Here is a 20375-nt window from a genome sequence, read left to right as displayed (position 1 = left end):
TGTGGTTGGTGGTGTACGAGTAGGTAAATGGGTGGCCTTGTGCGTGATACAACTCGTGGTTAGTGGTGTACGAGTAGGCAAATGGGTGGCCTTGTGCATGATACAACTCGTGGTTGGTGGTGTATGAGTATGTAAATGGGTGACCTTGTGCGTGATACAACTCGTGGTTGGTGGTGTATGAGTATGTAAATGGGTGGCCTTGTGCGTGATACAACTCGTGGTTGGTGGTGTATGAGTATGTAAATGGGTGGCCTTGTGCGTGATACAACTCATGGTTGGTGGGGTATGAGTATGTAAATGGGTGACCTTGTGCGTGATACAAGTCGTGGTGTATGTGTATGTAAATGGGTGGCCTTGTGCGTGATACAACTCGTGGTTGGTGGTGTATGAGTATGTAAATGGGTGGCCTTGTGCGTGATACAATTCGTGGTTGGTGGTGTATGAGTATGTAAATGGGTGGCCTTGTGTGTGATACAAGTTGTGGTTGGTGGTGTATGAGTATGTAAATGGGTGGCCTTGTGCATGATACAACTCGTGGTTGGTGGTGTATGAGTATGTAAATGGGTGGCCTTGTGCGTGATACAAGTTGTGGTTGGTGGTGTATGAGTATGTAAATGGGTGGCCTTGTGCGTGATACAACTCGTGGTTGGTGGTGTATGAGTATGTAAATGGGTGGCCTTGTGCGTGATGCAACTCATGGTTGGTGGTGTATGAGTATGTAAATGGGTGGCCTTGTGCGTGATACAAGTTGTGGCTAGAGGTGTATGTAAATTAAGGTAATATATTGTATTACGTTGCAAGCCCCTGGAGCAAATTTGTGATTAGTGCTTTTGTGAACAAGAAACAATTGACAAGTGGCTCTATCCCATCTCTCCCCTTCCCTCCGTCGCGATATAACCTTGAATGGTTGAAAACGACGTTAAACACCAAATAAAGAAAGAAAGAAAGATGTATGTAAATGGGGAGCCTTGTGCGTGATACGTCTTGTGGCTAGGGATGTACGTGTATGTAAATCACTAAATGAGTGGCCTTGTGCTGGATACATCTTGTTGCTGGTGGAATTGAAACATGACGAGTAATGAATTATAAAAGAAGGTTGAGGGACTGTGATTGAATAAGTCTTTGGTTTTTCTGGGGTATAATGTCATATACCGGCACGGTTGGCCTAGTGGTAAGGCGTCCGCCCCGTGATCGGGAGGTCGTGGGTTCGAACCCCGGCCGGGTCATACCTAAGACTTTAAAATTGGCAATCTAGTGGCTGCTCCGCCTGGCGTCTGGCATTATGGGGTTAGTGCTAGGACTGGTTGGTCCGGTGTCAGAATAATGTGACTGGGTGAGACATGAAGCCTGTGCTGCGACTTGTCTTCTGTGTGGCGCACGTTATATGTCAAAGCAGCACCGCCCTGATATGGCCCTTCGTGGTCGGCTGGGCGTTGAGCAAACAAACAAACAAATAATGTCATATATGTTACATCTGATTTTGATCCACATCTCTCAATAGTGACATATTTATGACTGACCAGAATGTCAGGCTTTTGTAGACTAATATCTACATTTCTCTTTCAGCTAAGCTGAAGAAATTGAAAAAGGATAAAGCCATTTATGATGAGGAGGATGATGATGAGGTATGTAACTATTTTTGTTGGTGCCAAAATAACAGAATTGCTGCATGCAAGTAGTAAGTAAGTAGGTTAGTAGGTTTTGCCTTTCACGCCTGGTGGCATGTAGGGCAGCGACAAAGTAGTAAGTAAAGGGCACACCATTGTTACTTACAGTTACTGAGTTAGGGGTAATGCCAGTTTGGGTTGGAAATTTCATGTCTCACAAGTACAGATTTGAAGACACTTCCCCAAAACATTATAGCAAGTACTTAATTTTGAGGATGACAAAGCAACAACCTCTCAATAATGACTACCTGCCTATTACAACCACACCAAAGGATTCCTCTCAACTTCTATTATTTAATTCACCCTTCTCCGTCTGTCTATTAACGACCTTTTGTGAATGGTAGATAAGTCCGACTACTGTTTATTGCAGGGGCTCACATCCGTGAGAGGTGGCATGGGACAAATGTCCTGGACAATGCAAAAGTGATAGGACATTTGTCCTGAATAAAAATAAATCAATAGGACATTTTTTTTTCCTTTAGTTTCTTAGTGATCGGTAAATGCCGATTTTCGGAAGTTTGAAAAGGCAACGGTAAAAGAGGTTGACTTGGCTGACATTTCGTGCAAAACATCAGTTGCTTTTTTGGGTCCTACGACACCCACGGGAATGAAGTCGGGCAGCTTGAAACGAAGCAACGCGCGGGGGTGGGGGAGGGGGTAAAGTCTTTCTTTGGTGCCGAAGTTTCACTTTCTAGAGTGACGGTTTCATCTGGCTCTGGCTGCTCAGAGGCCGGAGGGAGCTCAGTTTCAGTGGTACTAGCCCCTGATGAAGGCAGAGATTTGAAGTATAAACGCTTCTGGTCTTTTTCTGGCACCAATTTTTTGGTTTTTTTGTTTCGGCAGCATGTTGCTTATTCGGAGAAAAACCGCGAAGGGAGGCAACTGTCAACCGGCTTGGAGAATTCAGAGTTGCGACCCTTGGAAGCTCTTCTCTTACAAAGCACATAAAGTCTCCCCAAGTTTCGTCTGCTTGGAGAGACACATGTATCGCTTCGCAAAACATCGATAAAATAGCAAATCAAACTACTGTAAATTGGAAAGTACTGACAATGTCCGGATCAAATAAAATCATAAACGGACAATGACCACTTTGTGACAAAAACAATAAGATATATGTCCTCTTGCACAAAATATCTGCGGATGTCCGACGTGGATGTGAGCCCCTGTTATTGTAAAACCAATCTCTCAGTCTTATCACTGTTGAAGCATGTTTTCCTGTGAATTTGATGCAAGAATAGGGTCTTAAAGTTAGACTATACAAGATGGTAAGTACAATGGTACATGCGATGTGAGGCCCCTTTGTTGTCCCTTTGTCTGTTGACCAAAAACATACCTGTCATAACAGACCAGCTACTATGTCTGGACACATTCCGCTGGTTCTAAGGGTGGCCTTTCACTGCGGGTACCACTGTGTGAAAATTGAGAATCAGTGTGAATTCTGTACTTTTCCCTTTCAGGACGAAATCGACCCAGCATTGTTGGCAATGCTCCAGCAACAGCAAGCTCGCAAGGAACGCAAACCAAAGAAGCTGACTCCTGAGCAAGCAGACGCTAAACGACGGAAGTTGTGGACTTCTATAGCCAAAAAAGAAATACCAAAGGTAGCCTTGCCTCCATGAAGTTAAGATTTTGTTTCCTTGTTTTGGTCTTTCACTCTTGTTTCCTTAAGATTCAAAGAATGAATGTGATTTTCACTGCTGCACAGATTTCTGTACACAATGTTCCAGATCTGAAAATGCTACAGCGCATGTGATCAACTGTGACAGGAACATGTAGAAAAGTTTTTGAAAGAAAGACTTGATATTTATGTTCATGCAAGTTTGTGTTTTGTTTACATGTGCAACTTTAATTCTGTAACAGGCACAGAAACAGAAAGCATCAGCAAGGAAGGAGATGCAGAACTTACTGAAAAAGGTAACACATTTTTGTATTGTTTTGCATTACTATCGGTCTGTCTTGTTTAAAAAGATGTTAAATGTCTTACAGGGATGTTATTTTTGTTCGACAGTCTGCAAAACGCAATTAAAATTTCAGATCAATGATGATTTAACTGTTTAATAAACTGATGTACGGGGGGCTCTTGCATGCAAGGCTTCGAACAGTTTTAGCCCAGCTGTTCAGACTTTGAACCTCTAAAGAAAATACTGAAAGTAATTCAATCACTAATGCTAGCAAGGTTTCAGAAAGGGACGCATGATTGAAATGAGTGTGAATTTGTTTCAACAGGTTTCTCAGCAGTGTGTACGCGAGCGAAGGAGGGGTGCCTTGCAGTCCCAGAAGACGACGAAAGAGACCCCGTCAAGGGCGAGGCGACTGACGAGAGAAATGCTCATTTACTGGAAACGCTTTGAGAAAGTGGAGAAAGAGCATCGGAAGCGTGCTGAGAAGGAGGCCCAGGAACAACGCAAACATGACCTTGAGCTCATGGAGGTAAGCTGATGTGGGAAAAGCTGCTGTTATTCAAAGGCACGGACATGAAATTCATGGATTGTATGTGGGGTACTCTTGGGGATTTGTTTTTTTGTGCATTAACTGTAGGAGCAGTACCATTTTTACTTCACCTTTTCAGGTATATTTAAAACTTTTGTGTGTAAAACTGGCAGAGAACCTGTATTACATGTAATTTTTACATATTCATTGATGTGTTTGTTAGTTGAAATGTGCTTGTTGTTGTTGTAACACATGTTGACTGAGGTGAGTTGTACTGAGGCAGATTGTGTAGATTACTTTGTGACAAGGATGCAAGCTCAGAAAATTTGCAAGTACCAAGATTCACCTGTCCGGCCTGAAAACATGCACTTTTTTTTGAGTCACTTGAGAAAAAGTGACTCTATGTAATCGGTCAGTGTTAGTCTGTCCGGCCGGCCGTCCGGCCGGCCGTCCGGCCGGCCGTCCGTAGACACCACCTTAACGTTGGACTTTTCTCGGAAACTATCAAAGCGATCCGGCTCATATTTTGTTTAGTCGTGACCTCCAATGACCTCTACACTTTAACGATGGTTTCGTTGACCTTTGACCTTTTTCAAGGTCACAGGTCAGCGTCAAAGGAAAAATTAGACATTTTATATCTTTGACAAAGTTCATCGGATGTGATTGAAACTTTGTAGGATTATTCTTTACATCAAAGTATTTACATCTGTAGCCTTTTACGAACGTTATCAGAAAAACAAGGGAGATAACTAGCCTTTTCTGTTCGGCAACACACAACTTAACGTTGGGCTTTTCTCGGAAACTATAAAAGTGACCGGGCTCAAATTTTATGTGAACGTGACTCCCAGTGACCTCTACACTTTGACGTCTGCTTTGGTGACCTTTGACCTTTTTCAAGGTCACAGGTATGTCTTGAAGGAAAAAAATTGAAATATCATATCTCTGAAACTATTCATCGGATTTGATTCAAACTTTATAGGATTATTCTTTACATCAAATTATTTACATCTGTATTGTGTTGTGAATAGCAATTTCTTCCTGTCCATCTGATGCCTCATATAATATTCAGAACTGCGAAAGTGACTCGATCGAGCGTTTGCTCTTCTTGTTTTACAGGCTCGACGACAGCAGCGCAAGCTGAATTTCCTTATCACTCAGACGGAGCTGTATGCTCACTTCATGGCACGCAAATTGACGGGGGACACGGATGCTCGCCGAGAAGCCATTTTGAACCAGTTGAACGACAAAACAGTGACCAGTCAAGGGCAGCGGCAGGTGGACGGAGGAGTGCTGGTGGACGACACTGTGGACAATTACGGTGAGGGATGCATTTGCTCTCTTTTATTAGTTCTAGGCGAAATAAGGAGGGATCCATTGTTAGATTAAGGGAATGAACATGGGGTAAACACAGATAGGGAGGCTCACGCTCTCCGCGGCCCCGGCAGTCAAGCAGAGAGTACAAAGAGCTGTTTTCAACTCAAAATTGTGCTTATTTGAATTTTTATTAGAAACAAATAAAGTATGATTGCTCTTGAGTATAGTCATCTTAGTACACTCATCTAAGTTTGATGTGCAAAAAATGTGTTAACATAGTTGTATTTGGATGTGTAAAATGCCCCAAAGCGTCGCGCGCGTGCGTCGGACTTAGCCGCTGGCTCGCTGTGCAGCGATTTGGCCCCAAGCCACGGCTTTGTTCTAAATCGGTCCCAAAACAACCCGTTTTTGGTTGGTTCGCGTTTGCAAACTATAAATAATTCACCAATGAAACTTGGCACAAGTAACGATCTCCCCTTTGTTTACGTCATATCAAGCGTTGAACCAATGGGAAGCACTGTAGCATATCACACACGAACCATCTTCAAACGAAGAGCTCACAGTTGTTCCATTCATCGTTCGAAGTTCAACGCATCGCTATTGATCGTCAACATCTTGAATTTTCTTGTGCCAAAGTTTCTCATTTGTAATCGGAGCGGTTTTTTAACGCGAGCGTTTTCAAGACGAGAATTTGAGCGTCGAATCGCACTCCTGACAAAGCCGAGTGGAGACTGAGTTGCTGTGTTCCAAGCTGCAGAATGTGTAATGGCGGGCGAGTCAACTAACTGCTGTGGGGGCGTCGAGTGGGTATGTATTTGATCTGAACTGTTTCTCTGTCGAAATATGCATTAGTTTTCAATGAAAATCAAATTATAACTAAGTTCTAGTGTTTCAAGCTATCGAAGGTTAAATTGTGTTTGTAAATCGGCTTAGATGCAACATATTCGATTTTGATGTGGAGATCATCATCCCCGGTATTTGGGCGATACCACTGTCGGACAATCTCGAGGTTTCGCTGATCGAGCTGTGTTTTGTTTTTTAAAGTAAGCTTAAGTAAACGCATCCTGAATCTCATTAAACATAAGGTCAATATAACACTTACCTCGACAGTACTATTCTTGCACATTATCTATTATAGGCCGAAAAAATTGGACAAAACGCTGAGTGGGTACAATTATCTCCCATAACCATGCGCCACCATGGATCCCAAGCACTGTCCGAGTGCTTCCCCCTTACAGGATGTAGGTGGCGCGTCCTCTTTCTTTTTTCGCGCGTGTCAGACCGGCTGTGTTTCTGCTACGCTCCCGGATTATTTTGGACTAAGAGGCTCCTTTTCTGTGTGGACTATCACCTGTTGGATTATTGTGTGTTATTCCACTTCTGGCTTGAGGCTACGTTGTGTTTCCTTCAACTTGTGCCTCCGTTTTTGTGTGGCGGACTCGGCGTGCCTCCCGTCCTACTTCGTGGTGACCGGTCGTCTGCTTCTCGTTTCGCCGCATTCACTTGAGTATTGACCTAAATTTTCTTTGAATTTTGTTAATTCTCGGTCTTTAAGGGTACGTACAGGGCGAGGTAGGATGTCTCGTCCTGTTTTGGGCTCTGGTTCTACGGAACCAGAGTCTGCCGGGGGCAACCCTTCTCCGGGCGCCCAGCGTCATGTTTTACGCACGGAGAAGGGGATCTTTCGGCGCTCCGACTCTCCCTCCCCAAACGCTTTGCGTTTGCGGCGAGGGAGGGCGGAGAAAGCCTGTTTGAGCAAGCTCAATGCGAGCTTGCTCAAACAGGCTGGGCTTGAGCCTGGGACTTCGGGCGGGGCTGCGCCGTCGAAGGTTCGGGGAAGTTCGAGGGGAAAGAAAAAGCTTCTTTCTCCTTCTCCTTCAGTGGAACAGGCTTCCCCCCCTTCGACGCCGTTGTCCGGCCCTCAGTCTCAGGCTTCAGCTCCTCCCGGTTTCAAGCCTGGGGGGAAGGTTTCCTTCTCCCCCCTGGCTCGAATCCGGGGGCAGGTCGATTCCCAACCCTCTTTGGGGGTTGGTGAATCCGATCTAGGGGCTACTGGAGAGACTCAGGTTTTGACAGCCAACGGCCATACCACGTTGAAAACACCGGTTCTCGTCCGACCACCGAAGTTAAGCAACGTCGGGCCCGGTTAGTACTTGGATGGGTGACCGCCTGGGAACACCGGGTGCAGTTGGCATTAAAATCTTTCTTTTTCCGGTGCCTCTCCTGTGCCCTCCTCGGTTTCCACCGCTGTGGAAGCCAGGAGGGACACGGGTCCTCCTCTGAACTCCCTCGCTGGGTCGTCTGCTGCTGTTTTGACAGTAGTTTCGGCCTCCTGGGGGGGGAGATCGGAGGAGATGACGGGGTCTCTGAATTCCCTCCCCGCTGGGGTTGGGATGCGAATTGACCCCGTTCAGGGCGGTCCTGTGGGGGCAGGGGTTTCAGGCTTCGTGCCTACGACCACTGCTACTACGGTTCCCTCTGACGTCCGTGTGACTGGTGGCTGTCCCTCTTGAAACGCTCCGGCCGACTAGTTACTGGACGTGGAGGTGTTCGACAGAACGTGGTACTTCTGTCGAATGGTCAGGGCGACGGGAACATTGTTTCTGTTGCTCAGACCGACACCTCCGACCGGACCGTCTTGACCCCACGCCATTCCTTAGCGTCTGGTGTTCGGGTGACGGATGGTCCGGACCAAGGGTCCGGAACGTTCCAGGCTTACGGGTCGGGATCGAACCGGACCCACGGGTCCCGACTGGACTTGACCTCCGGGTTTGGTCCGGACGGGACCCATGGTACGGGACCGTACCGGACCTTAGGGTCCGGTGCGGGACAGTACCTCTGGCCCTTGCCGGACCCCCCGGACCTACGGGTCCGGATGGTACGGTACGGGACCAGTGTTTCGGTCGGGACCGGACCACCCGACCACCTCTGTTGGTCTGGGTGGTCTGGCACCGAACCGGAACACACCGGACCTACGGGTCCGGAGGGTACGGTACCGGACCAGTGGTCCGGTCGGGACCGGACCACTCGACCACCTCTGTTGGTCCGGGTGGTCTGGCACCGAACCGGACCATGCCGGACCTACGGGTCCGGATGGTACGGTATGTCCACGTCCGGACCGAGCCACCCGAACACTTCTGTGGGTACGGATGGTTCGGTACCGAACGGGACCTCCGGATGGTGCGGGACCGGACCGAATCTACGGGTTCGGATGGTCCGGTACCGGACCACCCGACCACCTCTGTTGGTCCGGATGGTCTGTCACCGAACCGGACCATACCGGACCACCGGACCTACGGGTCCGGATGGTACGGTAGGTCCACGTCCGGACCGAACACTTCAGTGGGTACGGATGGTTCGGTGCCGTACGGGACCTCCGGATGGTATGGGACAGGACCGGAACACCGGACCACCCTACCGGATCGGTCCGGACCACCCGACCACCTCTGTTGGTCCGGATGGTCTGGCACCGAACCGGACCTACGGGTCCGGATGGTACGGTATGTCCACGTCCGGACCGAGCCACCCGAACACTTCTGTGGGTACGGGTGGTTCGGTGCCGAACGGGACCTCCGGATGGTGCGGGACCGGACCGGACCTACGGGTCCGGATGGTCCGGTGCTGGACCGGTGGTCCGGTCCGGACCGGACCACCCGACCACCTCTGTTGGTCCGGATGGTCTGGCACCGAACCGGACCATACCGGACTTACGGGTCCGGATGGTACGGTGTGTCCACGTCCGGACCGAGCCACCCGAACACTTCTGTGGGTACGGATGGTTCGGTACCGAACGGGACCTCCGGATGGTACGGGACCGGACCGGAACACCGGACCACCCTACCGGACCGGTCCGGACCACCCGACCACCTCTGTTGGTCCGGATGGTCTGGCACCGAACCGGACCTACGGGTCCGGATGGTACGGTACGTACGTCCACGCCCGGACCGAACCACCCGAACACTTCTGTGCGTACGGATGGTTCGGTGCCGAACAGGACCTCCGGATGGTACCGGACCTACGGGTCCGGACCTACGGGTCCGGATGGTCCGGTGCGGGACCACCCGACCACCTCTGTTGGTCTGGATGGTCTGGCACCGAACCGGACCACCGGACCTACGGGTCCGGATGGTACGGTATGTCCACGTCCGGACCTAACCACCCGAACACTTCTGTGGGTACGATGGTTCGGTGCTGAACGGGACCTCCGGATGGTACGGCACCGGACCGGACCACCCTACCGGACCGGATCGGCACCCCCGACCGGACCGGACCATTTCTTTTCTGATCAGACCCCATGGGTTCCTGTTCAGTCTATAAATGGCGGGGGTTCGTTGGCTGGGCTGACCCAACAGTCGCAGGGTTGTTGTTTTTCTCCCCCTTCGGCTGCTGGAGACGTTTCGTCTTTGGGGCAGGGGTCTTCGCGGCCTCTTGCTTCTGTGGGCGTTTCTTCACAGCCTGCTTCATCGCTTTCGGCTCTTCCCCCTCAAGCTCCCTACACTCCTGCTTTTGAGGAGTTGTCGGGAAGTGAAGAGGAGAGTGAGTCGGAGGACGATAGGGAGGAGGATCAGGGTCGCCCTGAGGTTAACACTGAACCTCTACCCTTGCCGGTTTCTGATGGAACTTCCGAAGCTATGCTTCGTACTTTCCAACAGTACATGACAGACATCACGCGGCGTCTTGACGTCACGGATGCCTCTCTTAAGCGTCTGTCGTCTAGTGTTGACACACAGGACGTGGACCCGGGGTCTGAGGACGAGAGGCAGGAGGCTCGTCCTCGCACAGCTAGAAGGACGTTTGAACAGTTTCAGGACGTCCTTCCCTGAGACGCCCTCTCGTCCTTTGAGTCCGCTTCGGCCCGGGCGCGGGAGGCTCACGCCGCGTCTGCCGGCGGCTCGTTTTATGAACGATCCGGCCGCCGGCAATTCGCGTTCCACCCTAGTCTAAGTGCCACGATGGAAGCGGCAGCACATCGCCTGAGGAGTACAGATTCACGTGCAAACGCGACCTATGTTCCTCGGGAGGACGCGGGTTCAGTGCCATGCTTTCCTTCGGGAGGCGCACCTCCACTGTTTCCTCGTGTCCAATCTGTTTCGTCCCTCCCTTTTCCCTTTGACTCTCGAACTCTCCCTTTCCAGACTTCGAGTGTTTAGGGTGGGACTGACGGTGATGTGTTCGTTGGGGAGGTGCCTTCGGTCAAGAAGGTGGAACTGAGCTCTGCTTCGTTCCACAATCTTGAGGCCACCGTTTCTTCCACAGTCGAGGCCCAATCACAGGCCTTGACATGGATGAGCACGCTGTCCACACTGTTGGACCCTCCCAATCGGGCAGAGTCCGATTCCACTCGGGTCCTTGACACGGTTCGAGTGGATCGGGCTTTGCATGCCGTGCGATCGTGCGTGACGTCTGCGGCAGAATTGGCCATTGGAACACGGGTCCACTTTATTGGCCCTGTTCCGTGATCATTTTCTGCCTACTTCTATAGTGCCTCCGGATATGAGGAAGAGTCTGAGGAACACGTTTCCTCAGCCTTCTTCCCTCTTTCATCCGGACACTGTTCGTTCTGTGGTGGAGTCCACACGCCAGAGGAACACTGATTCTCTGATGGTTGGCCTCGCTGCTTCGGCGACGGCGGCGGGGAGTAAGAGAAGTGCTACAGTCACCTCCAGCTCCCAGCCTCAGAAGAAGAAGAAGAAGCCAGTTTCACTGCCTCCTTCTTCCTCCTCTTAGGCGCCTGTTGCGTTCCCAAGCAAGACGAAGGGTGCTCAGACAGGTAAGGGGAAGCAGCACCACCAGGGGGGGTGGTCGCAAGCCTGCGCCTGCCCGCCAGCAGAATTTTCAGTGAGTCCCGGCCCTACGTTGACGCCCCCTCAAGTTGCCCCTCTTTCGTCCGGCGGTTTCCTTTTTTCGGGCCCGCGGCATGTGGGGCAGACTGGTCTCCAACCAGTTTTTCTTGAGGGTGGTGTGGTCGGGGTTTTCTCTACCGCTGTCGTCACAACCTCCATTGTCCGCTCTACCTTGGACGTTCCCCCCTCCTCGAGAGCCTGCCAGATGGCAGGCTCTTCAGGACGAGGTGAACTCGTTGGTCGAGAAGAAGGCGGTCTACCCCCTTTCTCAGCCTTCTCTGGGGTTCTGCTCCCGCCTGTTCACCGTCCCCAAAAAGGACGGCCGGTTCAGGCCGGTGTTGGACCTCTCCACCTTGAACTTGTACCTTCACAGGTGCAAGTTCAAGATGGAAACCCCTTCGTCGGTCCGGTTGGCCATCCGGCCAAACGATTGGGCCATGTCTGGGACCTCCAGGATGCTTACTTCCACATCCTGGTGGCCCTGGGGTACCGACATCTGCTCTGGTTCGTTTGGGAGGGCACGGTGTTCGAGTTTCGGGCCCTCCCATTCGGCCTGTCCTTGGCCCCTCTGATTTTCAACGGGGACAACAACACCACATGCTTAGCTTACCTTCGCCACCAGGGGGGCACCAATTCTCGGTCCCTCTCCCTGTTGGCGGAGGAGATTCTGCTCTGGTGCCAGACCAATCAGGTCCGGATGTCAGTCCAGTTCGTTCCGGGGAAACTGAACGCCCTGGCCGACATTCTCAGTCGGGGCGATCAGGTTCTCTCCACAGAATGGACCATCGCTCACAACGTTCTACAGCGTCTGTGGGCAAGGTGGGACCGTCCTCTGATCGATCTGTTCGTAACTCGATTCAGCGCTCGGCTTCCCAGGTACGTCAGCCCCTTTCGAGACATGAATGCGTTCCACTTGGACGCATTCACTCTCTTGTGGAGGCTCCTCGATGCTTACGCCTATCCCCCGACATCTCTGATTCCGAGGGTGCTGGCAAAATATCTGCAGGAACGACCAAGACTGATTTTGGTCGCGCCTTACTGGCCAACAGCTCCGTGGTTTCCAGATCTTCGCGGTCTCACCCACGTAGACCCTCTACCTCTGGTTCTGGACGGGGGAGGTCTGCTCCAGCCTCGATCATGCCTCCCTCATCCACGTCCAGAGAGTCTGTGCTTGACCGCATGGCTCTTGTGCGCTCCAAACTGCTTGCACTAGGATTGCACAAGAGTTCAGTAGAGTTTTCCTTGAACGCTAAGAGGCGATCAACTAATCAGCTCTACGACTTACGCTGGAGAGCTTGGGCCACCTTCGCCTTGTCCAAGGGGATAAAGCCGCTTTATCCCTCAACACAGGACTTGGCCAACTTCCTGGTGGAAGTGTATCAAAAGAAGAGTCTTTCTTCTAAGACTCTTCTTGGATACAGATCTGCCATCGCTTCCACGATTGCGGCCGCTACTGGTCGCAGAACTGAACACTTGATCAGGTCCTCCCTCATCGCTAATGTCCTTTCGGGTATTAGCAATGCAGCGGTGTCTAAACCTCTGGTTTCATTTCCCAAGGGGGATGTCTTTCTGGTCCTCAAACTCCTGCGTAGCAATGAGTTTGAACCCCTGGCAGGCATCAGTATCAAGTTGCTGATTTTTAAGACTAATTGTTCCTCATCGCTTTAGCCACTTGCCGTAGACTCAGTGGTATTCAAGCTTTGAGTGGCCTGGACTTTGACATTGAGTTCACCACACAGCAGTGGTTGCTAGCATGGTCACGTCAGTCTAAGGTATGTTTCTTGGGTATATTTTCTTTTACGGTAGTACTGTTCGAAAATTGCCTGGGTATCTTAATCCTTGGATTTAAGTGATTTTGATTAAGGAGTTTAATACTCTACATATCACCCTCACACCACTCTGGTATTCTGTGCAAGAATAGTACTGTCGAGGTAAGTGTTATATTGACTGTAAGGCTTCTTTTTAAGCCTACTGTCTATATGATACTTACCGAGACAGTACTATTAGAGTTTCCCTCCCGCCTCCCCTCTTGATATGTTATGGGCTTTTTGAGGGTCTGCAGCTCATAAAGAAAGAGGACGCGCCACCTACATCCTGTAAGGGGGAAGCACTCGGACAGTGCTTGGGATCCATGGTGGCGCATGGTTATGGGAGATAATTGTACCCACTCAGCGTTTTGTCCAATTTTTTCGGCCTATAATAGATAATGTGCAAGAATAGTACTGTCTCGGTAAGTATCATATAGACAGTAGGCTTAAAAAGAAGCCTTACAATTGATGAGATATTTACAATAAATCTGTAAATTTGATATTTTCTTCTGGATGGTAACAAATCTAATGGATCAGAGTGGCACTTCAGGAATGAAACGTGTCATATCACAATAGCTACTGAGCACTGTACCAGTTTTGTTTGCTGAATACCCGGGTACGTAGAAGAATAAGTTTGCTGAATATGAATCATGACTGCAGATGATTTAAATTGTTGTTGTTACTATTGGTAAATAAGGGATCAACTCCTGTTCTTTTTGGGATACTACCATACAGCTGGAGACACTGCTACTTGTCGTGTATTTGTTGTTTTAGTGATTTTTCACTACCTATTTTATTCATGTTTTTATTACTTAGTTAGTATGTTTGATGGTGTATGCTTTTAATTTAGCGTTGTTGACTATGAATGTAGATGTAAATGCTTGTATAACTGTGTTTTCATTTTAAATGTGTCAAGCACAAAGAGCATAATTGTAAAGTTATGATGTTGCGCTATATAAATGCTCATTTATTATTATTATTATTATTATTACATCTTTTCACTGTCGTATGTGAATTAATTAGAAAGAAAGACAAAATGTTTTGTTTCTATTAATATTTTTTAGGCTTGAATATATAGTTGTTTTATGTTTTACATGTATGTTCTTTTGTTTTTCAGATTGTTTGCATCCCTGATCAGAAGGCTGTTGGAACCAAGTTTTCACTTGTACCTGGAACCTCTCTTCTCAGCGGCTGCTTAACAACTGAATCAGGACCACTGGGGGAGAATGCTGGCACACTGCGAGACATCACAAATGGGGACTTCATCTCTCTCACGCTCTCGGCTGAGAATGTGGAGAAGTGTGGCAAAGTTACTCTTCCGGACGACTCCTGTCTTAGTCGCTACTTCGAAGTTCTTCACTTCTGGCTGATGAAGTTCACCACTCAGGCGTTCAACTCCAGGTCTCCAACTTCCGTGCAAGCAAAGTGTGGGCGTGTGAAAAAGGTTTACGTCAAGCTTGTGAGTAACTACAACAGACGACCGACTGAAAAGAACTGCTCGGCCTTGTTTGACTTTTTGTGTCAGCCTTTCGTGTGGAAACTTGACGTCTTGTCAAAATGCATCTCTGAACAAGATGGAATAGTGGCTGTTCCCCTTCAACCATCCCTGCTCCTTGTGCCGTCGACGTGCCGGAGAGTGACTGTGAGATTGTTCTTCGTCAAGGCAAGACTTTATTCGACAGGGATTTGGTGAGCTGCAATATCGAAAAAGAGTTGCTTGCCTACCGACTTGACAGACAGCTTAGATTGAACAGTTTTCTGGAAGAAAAGATTGAGGAACTGTCATCTTTTATGTCAAAGGACAGCAAGGGAATTCTAAAAGAGAGGAAACTGCTGGAGAAAAAGACTCTAGCACTCGAAACCAAGGTGAAGTTCCTGAGAGATAAGATTAAAAGTAAAACTCTCAAACAAGGAACTGTTGACAGGAAAGTTCACGAGAAGATAGTTGCAGGACTAGTGCAGAAGAGTAAGGTGCTCACCAAAGATTTCAACCATCTGAGTCTTCAGTTTGAGGCCGGCGAGAATGAAAACGAGCTGTGATTAAGCTGCACATACAGTACTGTATGTTATTGAAAGTTCTAATGTACTTCATGATGGAGGTGTTATCCTTTTGTGATTTAAAAAAAAAAGTTATGCACTGGTTGTGCTGCTAAATTGAGTTGACAGATCCACCGTTTGATTTTTTTAAACTTTTTTTTTTTTTTAATTTTTTTTAAGACTTATTTGGTTACTTTATTCTTTTAGTTTGGTCCATATAACAAATAGTATCCTTGTGACTTGCCGTTGATGTCTCTGCTTTGAACAAACTTTTTATTTTTAATGGTTTTTGAAAGAATTTTTATGTGACGTAATATTTACTTTTTCATTATTCTAACTAAAATTGATATTTTTCCCCATCAAATCTGATTGAATATGTCTTAACTATGAAGAGCAGCTAATTTCCTTTAATTTAATATATTATAAGTTTATATTAGGTGAATAAATCATGTTAAAGTGAAGATCTGCATATCTGAGAAATAAGAGTATTCAGAAGATGTCGGCCATTTTTTAATTTGGCTAAATTGACTTCATTAACTACTTTTTTCGCAAATAATTTCTATATACATGCGTTTTAACATTCAATAAGTACAATTAATAAAACAGTGGATGAAAAAGAACTTTTTTTGTGTTTAGTGCTCTGCACAACTTTTTCTAAGGTGGTCTGGGGTTGGTGTGATGGACATTTTCCCCGACTTTGGTGCTTCCTAACTAAATTTCCAATAGAGCTACATCCCTAAAATTTTCGGATCCCATAGACAATATTATATTAAGCATATCTACAAAATTTCAGAAGAATAAAGACATAATTCGTTGATTTATGAATGGCCAAAGTTATGGAAAAAACGTTAAAAATGAAAATGGCCGCCGGGCCTCCCTAACACAGAGAATGGGAATGTGAGAATACATTCTGGGCATTGTTTGTGCGTCTGAAATGGATATAGTGGAAAGAATGAGGGTAGGAATGTGTTGTTGTTTGGATCTGGATCATTTTTAAGCAACTTTTAACATATATATATATTGATTCCATGCGCCTATGAGCCCGCGCGTCTGCTTGTGACGTAATGTGATATGAATGGAGAGAGGGAGAGAGAGAGAGATATTTGTTTTGATATTGTCCTAATCTTGACTATTATGAGTGGACTATTTGCGCCTTGATATTTTATTATGTTCTTACGTTTTACTTTTATGTTGTTTATTGTAATGCTGTATACACCACACCTGAGTTTCTCTTCGTTGAGATGATAAAGTGGTCTATGTCTATGTCTAATGTGAGGAGTTACACCAGTTTCTGTGTATGACTGGCTAACATAAATGCTTCTAGGTGTAATGTTTGCATGATTGTTACTACATAAATGTTACCTCGTGGGGAAAACTAATTAGCATTGTCCATCTGTGAATCTTTCAGATCCTGACGAAATGAAGAGACTAGCAATGAGAAATGCTGAGACAGCTTTGAAAACTCATCAGAAACTTGTAAGTATGTCTCTCAGTGCTTAGACCTAAAAACTAAATTATGAGAAGATAAAAAAACAAAAGAACTGTTGAATCTGCACATGGAAGAATACCAACAAAAGCTGTCATGGAGGAGCATTTTGTTCTCTTGAAGAGTTAGAATTGGTAATCTGTGACATATGAAGTTTTTACACCCCCGGTATAGGGGTGTGTATAGGATTCGGTCGATGTGTTTGTTTGTTTGTGTGTTTGTGTTCGCATATAGATCTCAAGAATGAACGGACCGATCGTCACCAAACTTGGTGAACAGGTTCTATACATTCCTGAGACGGTCCTTACAAAAATTGGGACCAGTCAAACACACGGTTAGGGAGTTATTGGTGGATTAAGATTCTACAAGGACTTATAGAGGGACATATTAATGGTCAAAGGGAAATAACCTTCTCAGTTGGTGGCAGTGAGAATGGTAAGGACGGGGGTGTTTTTCCTACCTCGGAGGAATTTCTTGTTAATATTGATTTTTACCTTGCAGTTAAAAAACCCAAGCAAAACATAAGAAAAAAGAACAGCTCAGTATTTGCTCACTGTTTTGGTTTAGCGTTTTATAAGTGTCACATCAACAAGGTTGAAGCTTTAGACTTGCAGGGTGTACTCTGACACACAAGCCAGAGTTTTTTATTTTTCAGACAAAGCAGTTTGATGGTTCTGGCTTGATGACTGTCACAAACGAGTCATGTAAGTGCTGTTTATTACCAGGGTGTTTCATTGTCAAACTTTCAGTAGATTTTGTTGTTACTGGTACATGTAAATTGTAATGAATATATATCTTATTAGGGGTGGCCTGTTCTGTAGAGTATTCTGAATGCATCGGTGTTTTGGACTCATGATTTGAGAACGATCTGTCATAATTACAAATGCTTTATTAGCAGTTTAAAGCTTAAACATCCAGCTTAAAAGCAATTTACTATTTATAATTTATTGGTCATTTTAACATAGTTTGTTGAATAGTTCATGTGGTTATTTCAAGAGATGATCGCCTTACGTGAATTTGATGTTTGTGTGTTTGCAGTGGACTCCAGCCTTGCCAACCCCTCCATCACGTCAGATGTAGAGCAGCCACAGCCCAACATCTTTGTTGGAAAGTTGAAAGGCTACCAGCTGAAGGTAGGCAAGCTGTGTTGATTGTTCAGCTGTATTGGCAAATGAAAATAGGGCTATAATGTTTCTTCTTTGAACCTCTTCACTGTGGCTGAATGATAAGGCCCTCACAACTTTTACACAAAACTTATGGTTGTGAACTTTCAAAATCCTTTAACAAAATAATGATCATGTAACAAGTTTTACATTTATCTGATGGTTGTGAAGTTGGAATATCTTTTCAAAAAGAACAATTTAGCAAGAAAGAAAAAGTATCTTTGTTCTTTTGTTCTCATTTCTATGTTATCTGTATGTCGGGAAGTATCTCAGAAAGTAAAGTGTCCTACTAGTTATGCAGACCTGTTTACCAGTACGATTTGGGCGTATTTTGTACGCCAAATTATTATCAGTACGCAAATACGCGACACACGCACAAAATACGCATAAGAAAAAGTCTAGAATACGTTTTCCGGTGTTGGTGTGCTGATTACGGGATGGAACAACTGATACTGGTTTCGGTCGAAGGGAGATAACCATGACAGCGAGTCTTCAGCTGTGGAAACCTTGTTCAGTTGTTGGCACGTGCGATCGTCTGGACAATCGTGGAAAAATGAAGCGGTAAAAGGTGCCAGTTTCGGATGACTGTACCAAGTCTAAACAGCAGAAGCACCAGATTTTCTTGGAGAAATATAAGAAAGAGCCAGGAATTGTGGAGTCTACTATGGGAAAAAGTCATGCACACTGCAAGTATTGTAAATCAGATTTCTCCGTTGCCCATGCTGGGAAATATGACATCGAACGACACTGCAGTTCCAAAACTCACATGGACAAGGTTGCTGCAAAGAAATCCGCTGAAAGCTGCCAAGGAATTATGAAGTTCATTCCCGCAAAGCAAATCCTGCCAGAAGAAAAGGCTGTAGTCCGTGCTGAAGCAATGTTTTCTGAGATGATTGTAAAAATGAACTTACCACTGTCAACCGCAGATGTTATTGATGAACTTCATCTTTTCATTATCAATCTGCTTGGAAGACACTGGTTATAATGTTATAAACTGACAGGTAAATAAAATTGTTTTATTCCTGTTGTATCGGAAGGAGTTAAATTCTGAAGATGTTCACAAGACATGCTATTCTTACACAAACACGTTTGCACCCACGTGTACATTTTCTCTAGCCCATATGGCTTTGCTTGCAAAGTACACCAACTTTTTCAAAAATACACTCAACTTTTTGAAAAAGTACTCTTGCCTCAGGTTTAGGGTAAACAGGTCTGAATTATGACTTGTGGGTGTAGTTTTGTATTGTGTCCCCAGGGAATGAACTGGCTGGCAAACCTGTACAACCAGGGCATCAACGGCATCCTGGCTGACGAGATGGGTCTGGGTAAAACTGTCCAGAGCATTGCCTTCCTCGCAAATCTTTGTGAGGTTAGTTGCTGCTCATTTGTTTTCTATTTCTGTTTGATGTTACATGTATTTTCATTGGCAGAAAGCTCAAATGAGCATGTAATTTGAGCAAAAGCTGTCACATACTTTCACCCAAGTCACAGTGAAGACATGAACGAGGTGAACGACTGCTTTTGTGTTTCAATGTCATCCTGAGTCTCAGTCTGTCGTTGTGTGTTTCCCTGTTTTAAAAAGTATAGATAGCTGATAGGCCAACTGCTGCACTTGCTTCTCATGCTTTCTTTTTGTTTCCCTTTCTAAATCTATTCCACTTGATTACTTACATTATTCCCCCCTCTGCTTCTTTACCTCTGTAAACTTGTAGGGCTAGTTATTTTTCGATAATGACCCAGCAACCAACCAAATAACGACCCAGCAACAGCCTGAATCCTCGATAGTGCAATGGGTTGGGAAGTTGTTCTGTTTCGGTACTATTTTTTGCGACTGAAAAGTTCCGAACGCTCTAATGTACGAAGTATACATCTCTGGAGCAAACAATACAAACATACCGCATTTAAATTAACAACTACAGGCCTGAACACATGAATCTCCATATAAAATCCATGAGTTCGGTTGTTTTCTGAATCTAGATCTGCCGTGCTCAAATGGCGTTCATCACAAGCAATTTCCCAAGGCAAGTAACTCATACTTTGTCTAGCGACAAGAGTAGTTCCCCTTCTTTTCACTCAGTTTCTTCGACAACAAGACTGCAATCCGACGGTCAGTTTTCAACAATATTTCATTTAATAAACAGATCACACGCAACCAAATGCACACATCTCATCAATTTAAACAACATAAAGCGGTTTCATACACTATTTTCCCCAGAAAACTGAACTTCATACAGTTTTTAACGTTGGAACACGGGTGCAAAAGTTCGTCTGCTAGTCTCATTTGACGAAAGAACATTATCCTAAGCGATACCAAAACATATACAGAACACACAATATCTGCCTTTGCCGCCACAGCAGAATAACAGCATATCTGTGTACTTGATTTTAGTCCAAAATAGGAAAACTGACAAAAGTGTTAACAGAATGGAATGATTTGCACGGAACTATACAACCGCGCATTAACTCATTCGAGGCGCGTCGGAACTGGAATTCCGACATCTGTGTTTAGCGTTGGCTGCGTGCCGGCACTTGAGTTCCGACGGATATCACGAATTTTTAACGGTGTAAACGGTCCTGCTGACCAAGGGAAACAACCCCTGCAATGAACTTCTATCTGTCTACAGTGG

General features: G+C 46.3%; 2 protein-coding genes and 1 non-coding gene across 3 annotated transcripts in view; all 3 read left to right on the top strand.

The window, feature by feature from the left end:
- Positions 1-20375, top strand: part of LOC138951633 (chromatin-remodeling ATPase INO80-like) — a 75896-nt gene that overhangs the window by 10447 nt on the left and 45074 nt on the right. The window contains exons 6-14 of the mRNA XM_070323164.1: positions 1567-1625; positions 3125-3268; positions 3528-3581; positions 3894-4097; positions 5214-5415; positions 16508-16575; positions 17241-17289; positions 17624-17718; positions 19004-19117. Coding sequence (XP_070179265.1) covers positions 1567-1625; positions 3125-3268; positions 3528-3581; positions 3894-4097; positions 5214-5415; positions 16508-16575; positions 17241-17289; positions 17624-17718; positions 19004-19117 — 989 coding nt within the window. The remainder of the gene's footprint in view (positions 1-1566; positions 1626-3124; positions 3269-3527; positions 3582-3893; positions 4098-5213; positions 5416-16507; positions 16576-17240; positions 17290-17623; positions 17719-19003; positions 19118-20375) is intronic.
- LOC138952584 (uncharacterized) lies at positions 5507-15102 on the top strand. The gene is made up of 3 exons (XM_070324272.1): positions 5507-6218; positions 14180-14704; positions 14863-15102. The coding sequence occupies exons 1-3, from the start codon at positions 6177-6179 to the stop codon at positions 15100-15102; spliced, it is 807 nt and encodes a 268-aa protein (XP_070180373.1). The 5' UTR covers positions 5507-6176.
- Positions 7487-7605, top strand: LOC138954017 (5S ribosomal RNA). Its single transcript, XR_011451685.1, has one exon. It is a non-coding gene; the product is annotated as a 5S ribosomal RNA (ribosomal RNA).

The sequence above is a fragment of the Littorina saxatilis genome, linkage group LG17 (genome assembly GCF_037325665.1).
Source record: "Littorina saxatilis isolate snail1 linkage group LG17, US_GU_Lsax_2.0, whole genome shotgun sequence".
Classification (NCBI taxonomy): Eukaryota; Metazoa; Mollusca; class Gastropoda; order Littorinimorpha; family Littorinidae; genus Littorina; species Littorina saxatilis.
This window is presented reverse-complemented; position numbering and strand designations above follow the sequence as displayed.

Bases quoted from the DNA above. Each gene is read 5' to 3' on its own strand.
- LOC138952584 (XM_070324272.1), top strand. From the start codon at position 6,177: ATGGCGGGCGAGTCAACTAACTGCTGTGGGGGCGTCGAGTGG. The intron at 6,219-14,179 runs GTATGTATTTGA...TTTGTTTTTCAG, and splicing joins GCTGTGGGGGCGTCGAGTGG to ATTGTTTGCATCCCTGATCA. The intron at 14,705-14,862 runs GTGAGATTGTTC...TTTATGTCAAAG, and splicing joins CGACGTGCCGGAGAGTGACT to GACAGCAAGGGAATTCTAAA.